Raw genomic sequence first — 18822 nt, 5'->3', positions numbered from 1 at the left:
ATGGGTACAACCTAGTGAATTTTGTAATTAAAATTATTATTTTTACAACTAAAATCTAAATATTTGAATGTCAATATTTAAGATGAAACTCTGACTGATACAGGAAAGGACTGGACTTGATCTAAATTATGTTTTCTGGTGTTATGCTTTCATACAAGGATTACCCTTCCTCAGCCCACATCACCATTCAACCTCATCCTTTCCTTCCCCTTGTCCATCTCCAAACACAATCATATTACTCTCCACATCCCCTCAAGCCTTTTGGCTCAACCAACTCCTCCTGCCACTCTCCCTTCCCCTACTTTTAAAAATAACACTCCAAGGCAGGCATCAGACAGGAAAAGTTTCAGCCCATTTGTAGGGTTTACAAGACTCAGTGTTCTTTTGCTGAACACATCCTTCTTTGTGAAAGAATTGGAGTGGTTAGAGGGAGACACTTTTCCTCCCTGAATTTTCTTTGATCATCACTCCTTCTAGGATTTTCTTGGCCTGATCCCAAGAGTAACTTTCACAGCCAAGAAATCTTCCTAAAAACTGAATTCTTGTAATGTGGACATAAGACTGCTGGTTCTACACAGGCTGTTACCAGCCCTGACAGGAGGAATTGGGAAGGAATTCTCTCTTACATTTGCCTGTGTTATTCCCATCAGAACGAGCCACAGGGAGGGCTTGCACACACATCTGCTCTTCACTTGTGTGAGGAAGCCACTGATGCTTAGCCTGCAGCAGTTCAGCCTCAATTGCCAGCCTGTCTCAATGGAAGTGGATCCATTTTTGTCACAGGAAATTCATGCCATGTTGTGCAAAATTATTCCACTCCCATTACAGTTTAGCGAGAAAAATTCTCCATTGCAAGGTCTATTTTTGGGTATAACCTAAATATCGAATGCCAAGTCACAGAGAGGGCAGCACACTCTGAATGCAGAAATATCTCACAGGCCTTTTGTGTAGCACAATGGCCAACACAAGCAAACAAAAGAACTGGAGCAATCCATGGCTACATCACAATCCCAGAAATCAGTCAGGGAACCACTGCTTACTTTAGTAACCACTCGAGCCTTTGTCTCTCCTACCCAGCTTTTCACTTAGCTGCCATTTATGCCATCCTGCAGAAAGGCACAACAAAATATTGAAAGAGATACAATTGCAGTTTACTCTACTGCTGTTATGGCCATACACAGAGCTATTTATAGCTTTAACCCAAATAGAAAACATAAAAGCACAAATGCGTCTACATGTGTAAAAACATTCAAGACTGTTGTTTAATTCAGTAACAAAAGCAGAACCAGAATAAAGAAATCAACCTAAACTTTGAGAATACACCTAATTTCTGGAAATTCAATTAAATTTTCATATATGCAGACCTTTTTCTATCCTACATGAACTGAAAATTGTAATCGCCTTCTCAATTGAAAAACAAAATAAATATCAGGTCTATTGAAGTTCTGCTAAAATTGTGACTTTTAAATACTTTTCAGTGCTCTGAATGATAAGCATGAAGTTGCTCCTTTTAAGTGCTTTTTAAATATTTGTTGTTTTCTTTTTGTTACATTTATATTCTTAGGGAGCAATACAATCGCCCCTCCTCAAAAGCTCAATGGGTCACATAGGTTTATGTTTTTAACTCCAAATGAATCAGTCTGAAAGCACTTCCAGACTGCATTTAGTCAATATCCAAAATTAAATTTTCAATTTTTAAACCGAATTTTCTAATAGTGCATATATATATATATGTATAGTTAATTCTCCAGCTCAAATGCCATTGGAATGATCAGCCCCAAATTAATAATAACCAGCATGGTTTTGGCTTCAAGGCTAGATGGATTTTTTCAGGCTCTGCCTCTTCTCCCCTACTCAGCTCAATTAATGTAAAGCCTTTGGAGTTTCCACACAAGCCACATCTATGGTTGCCCATCTCTGAGCATTAGAAGAAAGGGAATAAAATTGATGAAGCTGACATCTGGGATTTATTTTGCTCACTATCAAAAGCTGCAAAAAGGCTTTTCATGGTACAAGTTTAAAAATTGACCTGAATGACTGAAATACAGCAGATGCAATGAGACACATTACAGTTGTTCTGATTATGGAGATTAGGGATAATTGGGCATTTTTATTAATTTTTAGTTGTTTAATGTGTTGGCAACCTGAGTTTGTAACCTGAGATCTTGCTCAGCTGAAACAAAGAAATGAGTTGTGACAGTTTTTTGAGGGTTTTAGTTTGGGTTTTTTTTGTTGTTGTTGTTGTTGTTGCAATATATATGTCATCTCTATTATTAGTTTTGCAATTGTGAACTACTCTCCAGCCAAAGTTACACCCCCCAGACACTGTCAGGGTTCTTGCAGACACCTTCTGAGTCAAGATAGTGCCAAAACACTTTTTATTTCCCCTTTACAAAGGTTCTAACTCAAATTTTTTATTTTTCAGATCCTCGAATAATCAATTATATTCCCAAAGTATCCAGTGCATTAGGTACAGATCCTTCTTTACATGCTGCCAACTGCTATTTTCCTAGACTACAGTTTCTTAAGGAAGGTCTTCTGTTTTTGCAAGACCTGTTTTTGTGTATTCCACACACCCCTCTTTGAGCAATGAGAAACCCACAACATCTGCAACCCTCTGCTGCTACACAGAACAGAATTTAAAACTAATTATGGCTGATTAAATACTAGGAAAACCATCATGTGTAAATCAAATCTGGTTAACACATAAATGAGGGAAGGCATGATGAATTAATTGTATAGTTAAGAGCAAACTGGAACCTTTCCAGAAGGGAATATTTACAAAAATTCACTACTTGGAAATTTAAGAGTTATAAACCAAAATATTATATAGTTGAATGTATACTTGATTATCCAAATAAATTATCAAAACTACCCTTACATCAAAGTTCAAAAAGAGGCTGGGCATTCACATATTTAAAGGTAGAATAAAGATTTCAAAGGTGAAAGTAAACATAATGGCTAGATTTAAGACAGCCTCTAATTATTGTAAAGTAAAATAAAAAACAATATCAGGAAGCAGATTACACCATGTCTGTGTAACCTGAATTTCTACATTTCCCTGAGAAACATCTGGAGTGGCTCTCAGCAGACACAGAGTACTGGCCTGGACAGACCCAACCATGGTAAGTTACACACCAAGGAATTTGACAGTCTGCAGGCAAAACATCTCAAAACTCCATAAAAATATAAAGACCACTCAAGGGACCTATTGAAAATAGATATAAGACAACTGAACCTTGGACAAATAACTCAGCAACACCCAGCAGATTAGGCCTGCAGACATAGCCCACCTTGTAGCCCTACACTGTGATCACAGGAAGATATTTTCTCCTGCAAAATCAATCACACTACTGAGAAAAGCTTGGTCAGAGGTCCAGAAGAGAATTATTTTAGATTCACAAAATCTATGGACTGCTTGGAAAGTGAGGTGAGCACTACAAGTCACATTTCCTAAAGAGGTGCTGATACGGAATTACAGCTATTCCACAAAGAGTTACCTTAGTAATTGCAAACCTGTGTATTGGCTCAACAAACTGCTCCCCCTCAATGAAAAAAATCTCAGGAATATCAAGGCAAGGATAAAAAAATTAAAGAAAAAAAAAAGACAGACTCTACCCAGTGCACCTTAAAACCACCCATTGATTAGAAACTTGCACAGACTCTTATCATGCCCCTGGTTAGCTCCCTGAAGACAATGGCTTGGCTCACAATGCATTTCATTTTCACTTACAGCTTTACCTTCAGTTGTGTCTGAAGGTCCTTAATGTTTACAGCGGGAAAAAAAAAAAAAATCTCTTTTTTCATTCCATGACAATATTTCAGCCAAAGAGATTCTTGGCTTTAGGAAACACATAAAAGAAACTTATATTTCCTCCAGATGACATGAATCGACACCTGTTCTCCTGCAAATGCCCTCAGTATGTTCTGCACTGAGCAGCCTAGTGCAGACACAAGGCCACGTGCTTGGGAGGAAAGGAGCGAAAGGAAGAAGCACTTACCACGAGGACAACACTCGACCGGTCACTTTGGACCTGCTGCACTTGGATGCAGGGTCCTGGCACTTGTAACCTCGAGCCACTGGCAACATTCCCAGCATCTCCATTTGGGATGCTGCTGTTGCCAGGCCCAAGACCTACAGATGCCCTGTACAAGTAGGTGTGAGTGAGTTTGCCCACACCAGTGACCTCCAGCATGTCCGGCGGGAGGTGGGAGCTGGGAAGCATGTGCACACTGTAGCAATACTTCTTGTAGTCATCAGCCGGGCAGCAGCAGCAGCACGCCCGGCAGCGGCACAGGCGGACGATGGCGAGGAAGAAGATGAACGCCGCGAAGATGAACGAGACGCAGGCAAGCGAAACGATCAAGTAGACGTTCGTAGCGTTGAGCAGCGGCGGCGCCTCCCCGCTGTCATCGAAATCCGGCAGTGCCTGGGGCAGGGTGTCAGCCAGCAGGATGCCCACGGTGACGGTGGAGGAGAGCGGGGGCTCCCCGTGGTCCCGCACCACCACCACCACCTTGTGCTTGAGGAGGTCGGTGGAGCGCAGGGAGCGCGTGGTGCGCAGCTCGCCCGTGTGCGGCGACAGCTGGAACAGCGTGGAGTCGGAGGCGTGGCTGAGGTGGTAGGAAAGCCAAGCATTCTGTGCATTGTCCTCGTCGTCTGCCACCACTTTGGTCACCAGGTAGTCCTCGTCAGCCAGGCGGGGCACGACCTCCACAGCTACCGAGCCGTTGTGGCTGGTGGGGTACAGGATGGCCGGGGCGTTGTCATTCTGGTCTGAGATGTAAACATTCACTGTAATGGCAGCACTCAAGGCTGGTGACCCATTGTCCTTGGCTTCCACCTGGAAATGGAAGCTCCTAAGCTGCTCAAAATCAAAGGCACGTTTTGCATAGATGCTCCCATTGGCCAAGTTCATAGACAAAAAGCTGGTCAGGGCACTGCCTGCAACTGTGGAATTCCTGAGCGTGTAAGAGACCCGTCCATTCTCCCCTATATCAGGGTCAGATGCAGAGACCTGATAGAGAAAAGCACCAAGTGGATTGTTCTCCTCCACAAACACATCAAATGCATCAGCACTGAAGATGGGGGGGTTATCATTCACATCAGAAATCTGCACCCAAACAGTCTTCTGAGTGGTGAGAGGAGGAGAACCCAAGTCTGTGGCAGTAATGGTGATGTTGTACTCGCTGATCAGCTCTCGGTCCAGAAGCTCACTGGTGACAAGGCTGTAGTAGTTTTGAAGGGAAGGCTTTAACTGGAATGGAAGGTTTTCAGAGATCTGGCAGGTTACTTTCCCATTCTCCCCAGGATCCTTATCCAAAATACTCAGCAGAGCTATCACTGTGCCAGGAGTAGCATCCTCAGGAATGGGACTGGAAAGGGATGTAATTGTAATCTCTGGGCCGTGATTGTTCACATCTGTGATTTCCACCAGCAGCTTCGCTGTGCTGGACATGCCAAATGCCCCATTGTCCCTTGCCTCAATGAGCATCTCGAGAAGGGGTCTCTGAACAGCTAAAACGCCATTGACTGTCACCTCCCCGGTGTGGGGGTGAACTGAGAACATCTGCTGTAGGTCAGCAGAAGTTGTATTGCTAAAGGAATACCTGACCTCTCCATTTGGACCTTCATCCAAGTCCGTGGCGTGCACTTGGGCTACCAAAGTGCCACTGGGGGAGTTTTCCAAGATACTCGCCCTGTAGACCGAGTGCTCAAATTCTGGTGCATTGTCATTGGTATCCAGCACAGTCACAATGACCGGGACATCACCAGACTTTGGAGGGTTCCCACCATCTTTGGCTGTAAGCACAAGTCTGTGAGTGGCTTGCTGCTCCCTGTCTAAGGCTTTCTTCAGCACCAGTTCAGGATATTTACTCCCATCCCCGCGTATCTGCATTTCCAAATAGAAATGTTCGTCAGGGCTCAGAGTGTAATTCTGGACACTGTTAGCACCTTCATCGAGATCCTGGGCGTTGGGGAGTGTAAACCGTGCCCCAGGTGACAGGAACTCAGGCATGTTTATATGATATTCTCTTAAGGGAAAGCTGGGGGAGTTGTCATTTATGTCCAAGACTTTGAATTCCATCCTATAAAGCTCTAGAGGGTTTTCTAACACGAGTTCATAATTCAGAAGACAGACAGACTTTAATTCACAAAGCTGTTCTCTGTCTATGGGCTCGTTAACAGACAAAGCCCCTGTGCTGGCATTTATATTAAAATATTGCTTACTTGAACCGGTGATCATGCGAAATTTCCGAGCTGAAAGTGTAGCTGCATCTATTCCTAAATCCTTTGCTATGTTCCCAACAGACGCTCCACGCTCTGTTTCCTCGGCGATGGAATACACTATTTGCCCCTCCGCGGTGCAGCAAATAAGGCAGAAAACCATTAAATAGCCCCGCATGCTTCCTCCCCTGGCTCAGCTCCCCGCAGACCGGCTCAGCAGGAACATAATCCAGAATTTCAGCGAACACCCCGAGTTCCCGGCGCGAAGCGAACGGGGCGCGCCGGCGGCGAGGCGACAAGTTCCGTGCGGGCGCGGGAGGCTCCGCGGCGGCTCCGCTCCCCCCTCCCCGGGCCGTGCCGCCGGCCGCCGCGCTGGGCGAGGAGAGGAGAGGCGAGGGGAGGCTCCGCGGCAGCTCCGCAGCGCTGCGCCCGCCGCCGCCGCTCGCTGTGACCGGCCCCGCGCGGGTCTCGGGCGCGCAGCGGCGGCGGCGCCACCCAGAGGCCGCGGCGACACCGGCGCCACCGGGGAGGGGGCAGCGCTCCCCCCGCCGCCGCTGTCCCGCCGGCCGGCGGCTGCTTCTCCTCCCTCCCCTTCCTTTTTTTTTTTTTTTTTTAACTCCCCGACGGAGATGGAGCGGGGGGATGCGCGCGTCATGGATGTGTTTCCGTGAAAAAGAGATGCTTTGCAGAGCCCCCTCCTCCCTCCGCTCCTTGCGGGAGAGGCAGCGAGAGGATGCTGTCAGAGAGCAGCGGTGGAAGGGAAAGGTGGATGAGAAGTGACAGGCATCGGCTAAACATGGGTCAGCACAGCCCAGGCACGCTCCGGCTGAGCACAACATTTCCCAGAGGGGTTTTGAGAGCGCAATTAAAGGAGGCAGCCGGCTCTGCTCCTGTTAAAGTTTACGGGGCAAAAAAATAAGAAAGAAAAAAGCGGGGAGGGAAAAAAAAAGAATTTGAAAAAAGGAAAAGAAAAAGGGTCTTCCCTACTTCACCTTCTGAACAACTGAAATAAACAGGAATTACTGGAGAGAAGGGTCTCTGCTCTGACAGTCAGATCATCCCCCAGCCACAGACGAGCTCCCATCCAGCCTCCCAAAGCAGGATGGGGGTGGCTCGGGTGGCAGGGGAAATTGGGAGGCTGCAGCAGTTCAATTACTCATATAGAAATAAATATCAGCACCAAAGAGGTTTTGCATTTAGGACATGCCCAGGAATTGTGATGAGAGGCACAGCAGAGAGCTGATACCACACAGAGACTGTAGCTCATGAGTGGAAAGAAAATAACATCAAAGCTCTCTGCTTCCCCAACTTTCCACACAGAGGGAATGGTTACTAACTACACCCCAAAGCAGGCGTGAGAGGAAGAACAGTATTTCAAAATATCCTTCTGGGAAGCCTTCCTGGAATGATCTTCAGCAGCATTTTATACAGATGGACCCTGGCAGCACCTCCACTCAGCTTCTTTCTGTGAGAGCTTGTTATGATGAGATCCTGATCGATCAAAAGCAAGAGGCTGTAAATGTGTGACAAGGATAGATCTTAACTCTTCTCATATTCATTGTGTTTCTTTCTGCAGCTGAGAATTTCCAGGCAAGCAAAACAAAACATTTCAATTATATATAGGATACATAGGGTCTTTCAAAAAGGGAGAAAAGCTGGAGCACAGCCAAAAGTTGTACATTAAATTAAATTAAATTAAATGTAAAAAAAATCAATACATCTGTTTGCATTTTCACAACTCAGCAAAGCCTCACAAAGAGAGTCTCATCCTGGCACACAGATCTTGGTCTGCTCTAGCACAGCTGGCTGCAGATGTGATTTTTTTTAACTCCAGGAGGCCCTGGCAGTACCTGAATGTTGCATTTTACTTCTGCTGCACTGATGCTGCCGAATCTCTTACAGCTCGAGGGGAAGCAGGGGTGGCAGCAGAAGGCTGAGAGAAATCTACAGAGCTACTGCTGTGCATCCACCTCAATTCCCAGAGGACACAAATCTGTTCAATAACCCCTTGCACACAGTATGCAATGCAAGTACTCATGGTTTGCTGCTTACCCTTTTTTTTTCCTTGATTGTTAAATGCAGAAATCCCGAATTCCTACCTAATCACTACAGAATTGTCACCCTGACTCCCCCCACTCCCAATGTGCCCTAGATTCCTCTTCTGCAAGGATGTCATCCACAATATGTGAGAAGCTGCTGGGTTTACACAGTTCTGAACTCTCTGAACCAATGAAATAACACCTTTAAAAGCCACAGGAAAGACAGATTATTTCCTTAATATTAATCTGCAGCACAGATAAATTCATCTGTCCGGGAAGAGCTGAAAACCCACATATTGACACCCTCACAGGTAAAACACACAGCCTCTAGCCACCCCTCTGTGACTCAGTTTACAATGAAGAAACCCAAGGATTTTTGGGCTCAACATCCTCCAGTTCAGCAGAAACACCCCATCAAAGGCAGATTTTCCTCAAATATAATAATGGAATTACAAGCTGTAGTTATTCATGCTGGTGCCTGAAATACTAGCAGTGCTAGCAGAAACTGGTTAATGAATGGCCAAAATCAAAGTAATTGCACATTTGCCTCTCAGATGTACTCACTTTTTGAGAAGTGTCTGGAAGCCTACAATGATTAGCCTTTATTCCATTCATTTACTACTCATTAACCATGAAATAAGTTCATCTTTCTGCTACATCTCTAATTTTGCAGCATTGCCCAGTGGTTGTTTGCAGGACACTAAGTGAATTTGTCTTCACTTATTTTTAACATTATTTTCAAACCTCACCACCCTGCTTTAGTGTTTTGGTACAGCTTGTCCTATTGCTATTTTCCAGTGGACAGTGATGTGTCAGGCAGCTTTGCTCACCTGTTTGTTGCCATCACCATCTCAGCACCCAGAACCTATCAGGCTGCTTTCCCAATCCAGCACACAAGTGTCTGATCCTCACAACACTCAGGTAAACAGCTCTGGGTCACAGCCAAGATCCAGTGCTTAATAATATTAAATATCGAGGGCCAGATACAGCACAGACATGCTGCCATGAAGAGAATAACACAATAGTGCCAAGGGGACAGAATCCAGCCTTGCTGGTTGTGTGAAGCCACTGCTCTGCTTGGCTGAGTCCCAGGCATGTTCCTCCCACCTGTTTGTGCTTTCCCTTCCCCATCCAGCTCAAGGCAATCTCAAGTGTGACCTTATACACAGTGTCCCTACTCAGTGTTTTTGGGCCACCCTTCCACCTAATCCTTCTTTTCAGGGTCTACAGTCTCAGAGGTCTCTTCTCCATTTCAGTTCCCTGTATTAAAGAATTAAGTTGTATTAAACACCTTTAACACAGACACTTCCCTTGGTATCACAGAAGACAATTTAACCTCTGTTTAAATCCCCTCATCTTACGTTTGCCTTCAGTTTGCCATATCCAAACCATTCCCTACTCCTTTCTCTCTGCTGGACCAATTTTTAGAGCCCATTTGACCTGACTCATGGAGGAATTCATCTTTGTGAACCTTCTGAGGTATCACTCATGTCTCACTCCCCGATGTGTTCAGAGAGCTCTTCCTCCACTTTCCCCTTCCTGCCAGGTGCTCGCCCTTACACGGCCTCGGAGGGCACTCCTCCCTCCCTGTTCCACATTTTCAGCCAATCCTCCCATTTTCCTGCCATCAGACGTCACTGGTCCAGCCACGCACGTTGTGCTCAGAACAGTGGTGCTGCCAGAAGAACAACAAAGGCAAACAACAAAGGCAAAAGATAAAGGCGAAGAGTAAAACCGTGGCTGTGGAGCACCACACGAAGGGAGACCCGTGTTTGAGCATCAGCGATGATTTAAAATCGCCATTTCCGCGGGCTGTGCACCCACCAGAGGGGGTGCCTTCGATGGAGATTTGCAGGGGCGCTCACCAGTACTGAGGGGTGCCCATTGGTGCTAAATTAGGGCACTGAACTTCAGCGGGAGACAGCAGGGGAATCTGTGAAGGAGAACAGATGGAGCAACAGCTCTGTTGTTTCTCCTCCCAAGGAAAGCTCTGTGCGGCTGCTGTCCCCGGAGGGCAGCTCCAGCCCTCACCGCCGCCCGAAAGGAGCACATGAAAAGCTCCCACAATAATGGGAACCCAGCAGTGCATAGGGTCTGCCTGCGAACCAAGGACGACAGGACCTCGGAGCGAGCCCAAATCGCCAGCGCGGAGCTGCCTGCAGAGCTGCAAGGACCCCGCTATCACCTTTCACACCAGAGGCAGGACGGTGGTGCCCCGGCGACCCGAACACCGGGCTGCTCCTGCTCGGGAGGCGTGGAGGAGCCCACGCTGAACCCTTTGGGAGCCCCCCAGCCCAGGCTCACTCTCAGCCCCGCGCTTCTCCCGGCGGATGGGGCGGACAGAATTTTTGGCAGTATCTCCAGGCTGATCTGCTCTGAGCTCCTCTTTTTTGTCAAGGCAGGCTGTGCCTGCTGGCAGAGCGGGCAGCGGTGTCAGGATGCCCTTCAAAAAGCTCGCAGCTGCTCCTTGGGGACGCGGGAGCAGAGATAACCTTTAGCTATCAGGAGCCCGGAATAACAATCTCATATGCAGAGGATTTCTAGACTTCCGCGAAAATCCTCATTACCCGCATCCAGGCACAGAAACAGGGACCCACTACATGCTGTTCAGTACATCGCAGGCAAGATTTAAGACGAGGACACAGATCGGTCTGTTGACCCCCAGTCAGAGACCACCGGACTTGACGGAAGCTGCCGGGGAGGACACCAGCGACAGCAGCTGCGGGGGCTCGGTCCCGCTTGTGCGGCAGGAGCGGTTTCGAGCCGAGCACTCGGAGTCTCACAACTCCGACGCAGCCGTGCCGGGCTTTTCCCTGCCTGTAAAATCTCGTTTGGAAGCTGCAAAACACCCTCCGGCCACCACGGCGCAGCAGGCGCTGCAGCCGCTTCCTCTCCGCTTCTCCGGCTGCCGGAGCCGCCCGCAGAAACGCTCGGCAGCGCTCCCGGCTGCCAGGATTGCGCTGTGCCTGATAACATCGCCTTAATCAGCATCGCTCTCCAGAAGTGAAGAAGAAGCCTGGGTTTGCAGCGACTGACAGCTCTGCGCGAAATTGGCACCGTTTATTCAAAACACTGACGGGTATCCTACAGCCTTCTGCTAACGAGTCCTGCCCAGACCATTCCACGAAGTAAAAGCATCCACGAGCTGTTTCTAAAGTTAGGATTGCTTTATGTTTCTAACAGAAATATTGAAATATTTTCTTGACATTGTACGTCTATAACAAACTCCGATAAGGTCTTCAACACACTACAGTCAGAGGAACCGAATGGAACCGAAGCCAAATCCTCCCCTGCCCCAAACGATCGGCACTGAGACCCCACATCGCCTTTAATTATAACCTAAAGTGGCTTCCCACACCTGTGCGCAAATGCTGCTTCTCCATCTTCTACGGGGGTAGTTAAATCTGCTTATAAGCTTAAGATAAACGTTTCTCCTTTAGAAAAATCGTGGTTCCATCGCATCCACGTGAGTAAAGGAAAGAAGTGACAGTTCTACAGAGCTGGGTAAACCTTGCTGTTCACAAGTGAAGGCAGTTCACGCACAGTTAAGTGATGATTTCCCACGCCCCTTCCGCACGCGACGCCCGTGCACGATCAAAGCAGACTAAATAAACAGTCCCCAGCGAATACACAAAAACCTCAAATTTAAAGCCGGTACTAAGCGATCTAAGAGAATAAAAGAGAAAATCAAATGTTTTTCGATTTCGAAATTCTTCGTCTACTGCTAAGAGAGCCAAAAGCTTTCGACCTACCATCCGAACACCGCACGCTGAAATTTTGCCTTATAATTTCCCCTTAAACAATTTCCCGCATCTCTCCACTCCCACCAAATTTAGACTCTTCTTTCCACAACTCGTTTCACTACGGAAGGGATAAAAGAGAGACCATATCACTACCAAGGGTGAGATCAGGTCGTGGAAAATGGCACATTACCACCGCCTCTCTTTAAACAGTTCTTAATTTTTCCACAAAGCATCCTGGATTTTAATTCACTCCACCCTATCACATGCACGCATTTTCGACGGACTTCCAGAGACAGAGTAACGCTCACAACCTTAACCAACATTTCATCCGCTCTGTTCGCCCCAAAATTATCACCAAATGTATTTCATTCAGCTTCTCAAGAGTGGCGAATCGCAATAATCAGAAAGATTCGAAATAAAAAAAATCACGAGGGAGTCTTGGCGCTTGACTGACAACAGACATCAAATAAGCATAAACGCACCTTGTCCAAAAACACAATTACATTCATCTTCAAGGAGATATCAAACTACTGAACAACTCACAGGTTGAAAGGCCTTTAAACAGGAAAATTAAATATTCACTAACACCTAGTACCGCAATTTGACTCCAAGTAGGCAGAAAAAAAATTACAATCCCCACGATTAAAAAAACGTCCTATTCAAGATTTTTTTTTTCGTAATGAAAGAGGAAAAGGAAACATGGAAATTTAAGGGGCAGACAAGAATGATTAAATGAAATTTCCGAATACAAACACACACGTCTAAGGCGGAACATCACTTCTAAACGCAACGCATCGAAAAGGGCATCATTCTAAAACGCATATCACAGAACACATGTTTTAATACACCGAAGATTCATATATTAAGTAATGGTACTACCAAAGAGAGAGAGAGAGAATGTAGGATTTCAAAGACTCTTACCGCGCCTGAAGCAAGAGGGGAGAGAGATGGGCCGTTCCCAGCAGAACCGTTTTCTGCAGCAGAACCGGGCGGCGGCGGAGGGAAGTTGGGGCTGAAAACCATGAGGTCGCTCTTGGGCGCGCCGTCCGCCACGCACAGGCTGCGGCTGTGGCGCTGCGAGTAGGACCAGCTGCCCACTTCGCTGGCGCACACGAGCGTCGTGGGCCCGGGCGCCGAGAGCACGGCCGCCCGCGGCGCCCAGCGCGACGCCCCGTAGAGCACCAGCGCCAGCAGGAAGAGGCTGGACACGGCGCAGATGGCCACCACCAGCCACACGTTGGTGGCCGCGCTGGCCGCAGCGGCGCCGAGCTCCACGGCCGCCGCCGACCGCGAGCCTGACGCCGCCGCCGCCGCCGCCGCCGAGGATCCCGCGGCCGCGGCCAGCGCCGCCTCGGCGGGCTCGAGCAGCGAGACGCTGAGCGTGGCCGTGGCCGAGCGCGCCGGCTCGCCGTGGTCGCGCACGACGATGAGCAGCCTGTGGCGAGGGCCGTCCGCCTCGTCGAGCGGGCGCGCCGTGCTCACCTCGCCGCTGTAGAGCCCCACGCGGAACGGGCCCTTGCCGCGCGGCTCCCACAGCTCGTAGCGCAGCCACGCGTTGTAGCCCGAGTCGGCGTCCACGGCGCGGATCTTGGCCAGCACCTGGCCCGCCGGCGCCCCCCACGCCGCCCACGCCCACAGCGTGCCCGAGCCCGAGCCCGGCCCCGACAACGCCCCCGCCTCCGCCTCTGCCGCCGCCGCCGCCGCTGTCTCGGCCGCCACGGCGCCCGCCTCCGCCGCCGAGCCCGCGGGCGGCAGCAGCGCCGGCGCGTTGTCGTTCTCGTCCAGCACGAAGAGCTGCACCGTGGCGTTGCCGCAGAGCGGCGGCTCCCCCGCGTCCACCGCGCGCACCTCGAACTGCAGCACCTGCAGCTGCTCGTAGTCCAAGGGCTGCAGCGCCCACAGGCGCCCGCTCTCCGCGTCCAGCGCCACGTAGCTCGACGCCGCCCGCCAGCCGCTCCAAGGCGCGGCCCCGCCGCCGCCCGCGCCGCCCTCCCACAGCGAGTAGCTGACGCGCCCGTTGCCCGCCTCGTCCGGGTCCCGCGCCCACAGCCGCGCCAGCTCCGCGCCCGCCGCGTTGTTCTCCCGCGCCAGCACCGTGTACACGGCCTGCGCGAACGCGGGCGCGTTGTCGTTCACGTCCGACACCGGCAGCCGCAGCCCGCGGCTGGCGCGCAGCGCCGGCGCCCCGCCGTCCTCCGCACGCACCTCCACCTCGTACTCCGACACCCGCTCCCGGTCCAGCGCCTCGCGCAGCACCAGCGAGTACGAGCCCGCGAACGTCGCCTCCAGCCCGAACGGCAGCGCCGGCCACACCCAGCAGCGCACGCGCCCGTTCGCCCCCGAGTCTCGGTCCGACACGCTCAGCAGGGCCACCACCGTCCCCACCGACGCGTCCTCCGACACCGGCACCGACAGCGACGTCACCCACACCTCCGGCGCGTTGTCGTTCACGTCCAGCACCTCCAGCACCACCTTGCAGTGACCCGACAGTGGTGGGGAGCCTTTGTCCCTTGCCTCTACAGGGATCTCGTAACTACCTATCTCTTCATAATCTAATTTGCCTTGAAGTTTGATTTCTCCTGTGTTTTCGTCGATAGTGAACATGTCCTTAACATTTGTACTAACACGCCTACTAAATAAATATGTAATATCACTATTGATCCCTTCGTCAGGATCTGTGGCACTAAGCGTGATTAATAGAGTCCCACGCTCTGAACCTTCTAAGACTTTAACTTTATACACCGACTGGTTGAACTGGGGCGCGTTGTCGTTCGCATCCAGCACCGAGATCACCAGCTCCATGGTGCCTGTCAGAGACGGGCGGCCCCCGTCAATCGCCGTCAGCACCAACCGGTGCACAGGAATCGTCTCGCGGTCCAGAGATTTCGTTAAAATAAGACCCAAAGACGCACTCTGGTCATTATTCCCCTGATGTTCCAAACTGAAATAGTCGCTGGGACTGAGTGTGTAGGAGAGCTGCGCGTTCGATCCGATATCAGCATCCGACGCGCCCTCCAGCGGGAAACGAGACCCCGGCACAGATGATTCCGCAATGTTAAGGGTTTCTTCGTCCACACGGAAGACGGGGGCATTGTCGTTGATGTCGGTGACCTCGAGCTGCACATGGAAGACGCGCAGCGGCCGCTCCAGCAGCACCTCCAGGCGCAGCGCGCACGGCGCGCTCTTGCCGCACAGCTCCTCGCGGTCGAGCCGCGAGCTCACCAGCAGCGCGCCGCTCGCCCCGCTCACCTCCACGCTCGCCCGCCGGCCCTGCGCCACCAGCCGCAGCCGCCGCGCCTCCGCCTCGCCCGCCTCCAGGCCCAGGTCCTGCGCCAGACGGCCCACCACCGTGCCGGCCTTGGCTTCCTCCGGCACCGAGTAGCGCACCTGCCCGCCCGCCAGCGCCCAGGCCGCCTGCAGCACCAGCAGCCGCAGCAGCGCGGCACAGCAGCGCTCCTCCATCCCTGCCGCCGCCGCTCTCGCCTCCGTCCCTTTCTCTCGCCTGACCGGCTCTCCACCACTGTCCTGACGTCCACCTTAGGGTCTCCCTGAGAGTAGCCGCACGCAGCTCCAATTTCTCTGCGCCCCGCCTGGGCCGGTCCGCCGCATCCTTCCTCCCGCTGACAGCACCGTGACTGAGGCTCGGGGAGGAGCTGCCGCCAGCCCGTGTCTCCCGGCGCCTTCGCGGCCAACAGCGGCACCTGGTGTCCGACCGCGGCTCCTTCCGTGATCCGAGCCTTCCTCTGCTGCCCTCCTCCCGCTGCCGCAGCGGCTCCGCGCGGGGATGGACCTGCCGTAGCTCCGCCCGCTCGGCTGACGCGCTCCGCGATTTCCTTCCCGAACGGTAATAGTTGGGTTTTTGTCTCCTCCCCTTGTTCTTCTTCTCTTCCTCTTCTCCTCCTTTAAGGCAGTTTAATTAAAAAGTACACTTACCAAAATGTACATGTAATTGAATGCCCATATTTACCTAGGAGTCGTACCTAGGAATATCTTCACTGCATAAAGCCTTCCCCAATTCTGGTCTCCGGACTTCGTCTTCTCTTCTGCCTGAGGAGGCATAATTCAATTTTCTCATTTATGTTTTCTTCTGGAAGATATTTCAGCTGTTTCCTTTACACAAGAAGATTGTATCCTTGATCTTCCATCCATAGAATGTACTCAGGTATTCAGAAGACATACATTCACATGTAATGTAATTGGTCTAGTCCAGGAATGATAGAAACAAACAAAAGTTGCTTACCTTTTCATGGCTTTGTGACAGGGATGTAGCCGAGCAATTCCACACAGTCTCCTTGTTTTTTTATAGAGTAAATAATACAGCAAATCCATCATATTACAAAGAATACCTATGTCTGTCCATAGCAGAGTTGTTTTGCCTTCTGAAATATATTTCCAGCCGATAAAGCATCAGCACATACCAATTCCAAAGACTTTCTACTCCATCAGCGACTCCTTAAGTCTACGCTCTAAACATAACAGAGCAGAAATCCTCTTAAAAGGGTGAAATAGCTCAGAGAACCAGAACTCTCTCATCTTTATGCATCAGTAAAATATTTTCTGTAAGTTTTATCCCCCAAGTGTAGCTGCAAAATAAAGGTCATGGTCTTGGTTCTCATTTTTAGGCAAGTAGAAACTCACAGTCTGGCAAAACAATGTGCCTGGTACTGATGGAGATGAGCTGCTGCAGGACACAGCAGAATCATACAACCATGACACACCTGAAGACAGGATAAACTGCTTGCACCACTGTTCTGGCAAGGCACAGTTCATCTCATAACATCTTCCCAGGCTCCCACCTCATCTACTGACATAAATACACCAAAGCCTCTTCTCTATGCAACTACAGCACTTTCTGCTGCCCTGCCGTGTAGGCCAGACAGTGACATAAACCAGGTAATTTCACAGAATAATGGGTAGCTGGAAGAATCAACGATGCATGCACCCGGAGGTAAAAAAAACAACAACAAAAAAGGAACATACAAAATGCTAAAAATATCCATGTACGTCCCTCAATAGGTATTTTTAGTTACAGCTGTTGCTATTCTCACTGTTGTCTTGATTTATTTTTAGGTCTCCATTGTCAGGCCTGTGTTCAAGGATCACTGTCCAAAATTTCAGGGAAGCAGAGCTGAAAACACAAACAGGCTTTTTTCCATCCTCTCAAATCTCCTCTGTATTGCCAGCATTTTTGTACCCGTTTCAGTGAAAGCAGAAACAAACGAAACCAGAAGCTTCACAGCTTTCTCTCGAAGTAAAATTGACCTCAAGAAACTACAAGACAGTGAACCATGGTGATGGGAAGGGGCACAGACTATGAAATAAAGAGCACTATTTGGTAGCATGGCTTTCACCCACAATTGCCAACACATCTCTTGATAAAGTCAAGCTAAGTCACTCTGTGTGGAACTCGGGGATTTCAAGCCTCATCCATCTTCGTATTCCCATGATCATCATAAGGCAAGCACACAATGAGACAAAAAAAAAATCAGTTTATTTTAAAATGTATTCTCAGGGAAGGGAAAAATAAAATTAATTAAACACAAGTAGGAATAAGATAATGTTAAAACCCCACAACATCCTAGAAATACAATGCCTATGACCGCTGGGTACATGTGACTATCCAAGTCAGAAACCAAACTGAGCTGCTTCTACAAATACGTTAATCCACAAAAAACCCAGTCCTCTACCAATATGTCCTGCTTGGTCTAGCACTACACCTGCACATTTTGACATCTACTTCTGTTCATGTTCTTCTGCAATTAAGAAAGTTACACTAGAAACTGCATTTCAATCATACTTAGAAGGGGGAAACGTGAAGGGCATCTGTCTTTCCAAGTCCATAGAAATTCTGTAGTACTTCACAAACTAATATATGCCACGCACGGTGAAAAGGCAAGAATTTTATATATAGATTTCTGTTTCAGAGGCGAATCAAAAAGGAAGGCAGAATTCTGAGTAAGAGAAAACTGGAAACCAGCAACTGACAGCAGTCAAAAGAAGAAATTCATTAGAACTGCCTCACCTGTAAGACAGGTAAATGGGGGCAAGTGAAGATAATCCATTCAAAATGAAAGACTGAAAAAGGCACTCAGAGTTAATTCCACAGATGAAAGAAAACGAGATCTAATAACACCAGTAAGATAAGGTAAACGCTGTAGAGGAGGAGAGACCTTTATCAACAATTATTCCATTTAATAACTCATGAGGAGATCTCAGAAACTCATGGACAGTGATGTATCAAAGATTACAAGAGATATCAACCAATGGAGCAGAGTTCAAATACAGGTCTGCTGAAAAGAACTGCAGAAAGAGTTGATGAATATGAACACCAAGGCAGGAAAATGACAAAATATTTTCAATGCAGAGGACTACAAAGGTGAGTAGACAAGAAAAAATGTGGCTTCAAGACAGGCTGTGACTGATTCAAAAATAGTCAATGAAGGTCCTAAAAGTAAAAAATAGAGAAGAAAGGGGCATGTATATGAACACCATTTCTCAATGCCATCAGAAACGCAAGACTCATGAGATGCTACAATACAAATACGTACTTCATTCAACTTTAGACAGAGTGCATAAAAATCGAAGTATTTTGTAGAGCTTCCCTATTTAACACGGTAAGAGGAAGACAGAATACCAGAGCGGCATTAAAAAAAACCTGCTGCGATGTAACACATTACAGACCATGAAGAAGAGGGATAATGTAACCAGCAGTAACACGGTACAAGAGCGTGAAACACGGACCACCCTAATGCCGCGAGGGCGGAGCCAAACACCACGCAGCAACAGCCCAGGGGAGGGGTGAGGGAGCAAG

The 18822-nt window shown here is 49.0% G+C and overlaps 1 protein-coding gene across 4 annotated transcripts in view; it reads right to left on the bottom strand.

Moving 5' to 3' along the window:
• The window catches only part of LOC130258577 (protocadherin alpha-C2-like), an 89899-nt gene that overhangs the window by 68233 nt on the left and 2844 nt on the right, over positions 1-18822 (bottom strand). Inside the window, exon 1 of one of the 4 annotated variants that reach the window (XM_056502061.1) lies at positions 12933-15743. The exons of 2 other annotated variants lie outside the window; for them this stretch is intronic. In XM_056502061.1, the coding sequence (XP_056358036.1) occupies positions 12933-15473 (2541 nt within the window). In that variant the 5' untranslated portion in view covers positions 15474-15743. Of the gene's footprint in view, positions 1-4001; positions 6764-12932; positions 15744-18822 lie in introns of those variants that run through there. One more of the 4 variants, XM_056502066.1, reaches the window with a different exon arrangement.

Source organism: Oenanthe melanoleuca, chromosome 13, assembly GCF_029582105.1.
Source record: "Oenanthe melanoleuca isolate GR-GAL-2019-014 chromosome 13, OMel1.0, whole genome shotgun sequence".
Taxonomy (NCBI): Eukaryota; Metazoa; Chordata; class Aves; order Passeriformes; family Muscicapidae; genus Oenanthe; species Oenanthe melanoleuca.
This window is presented reverse-complemented; position numbering and strand designations above follow the sequence as displayed.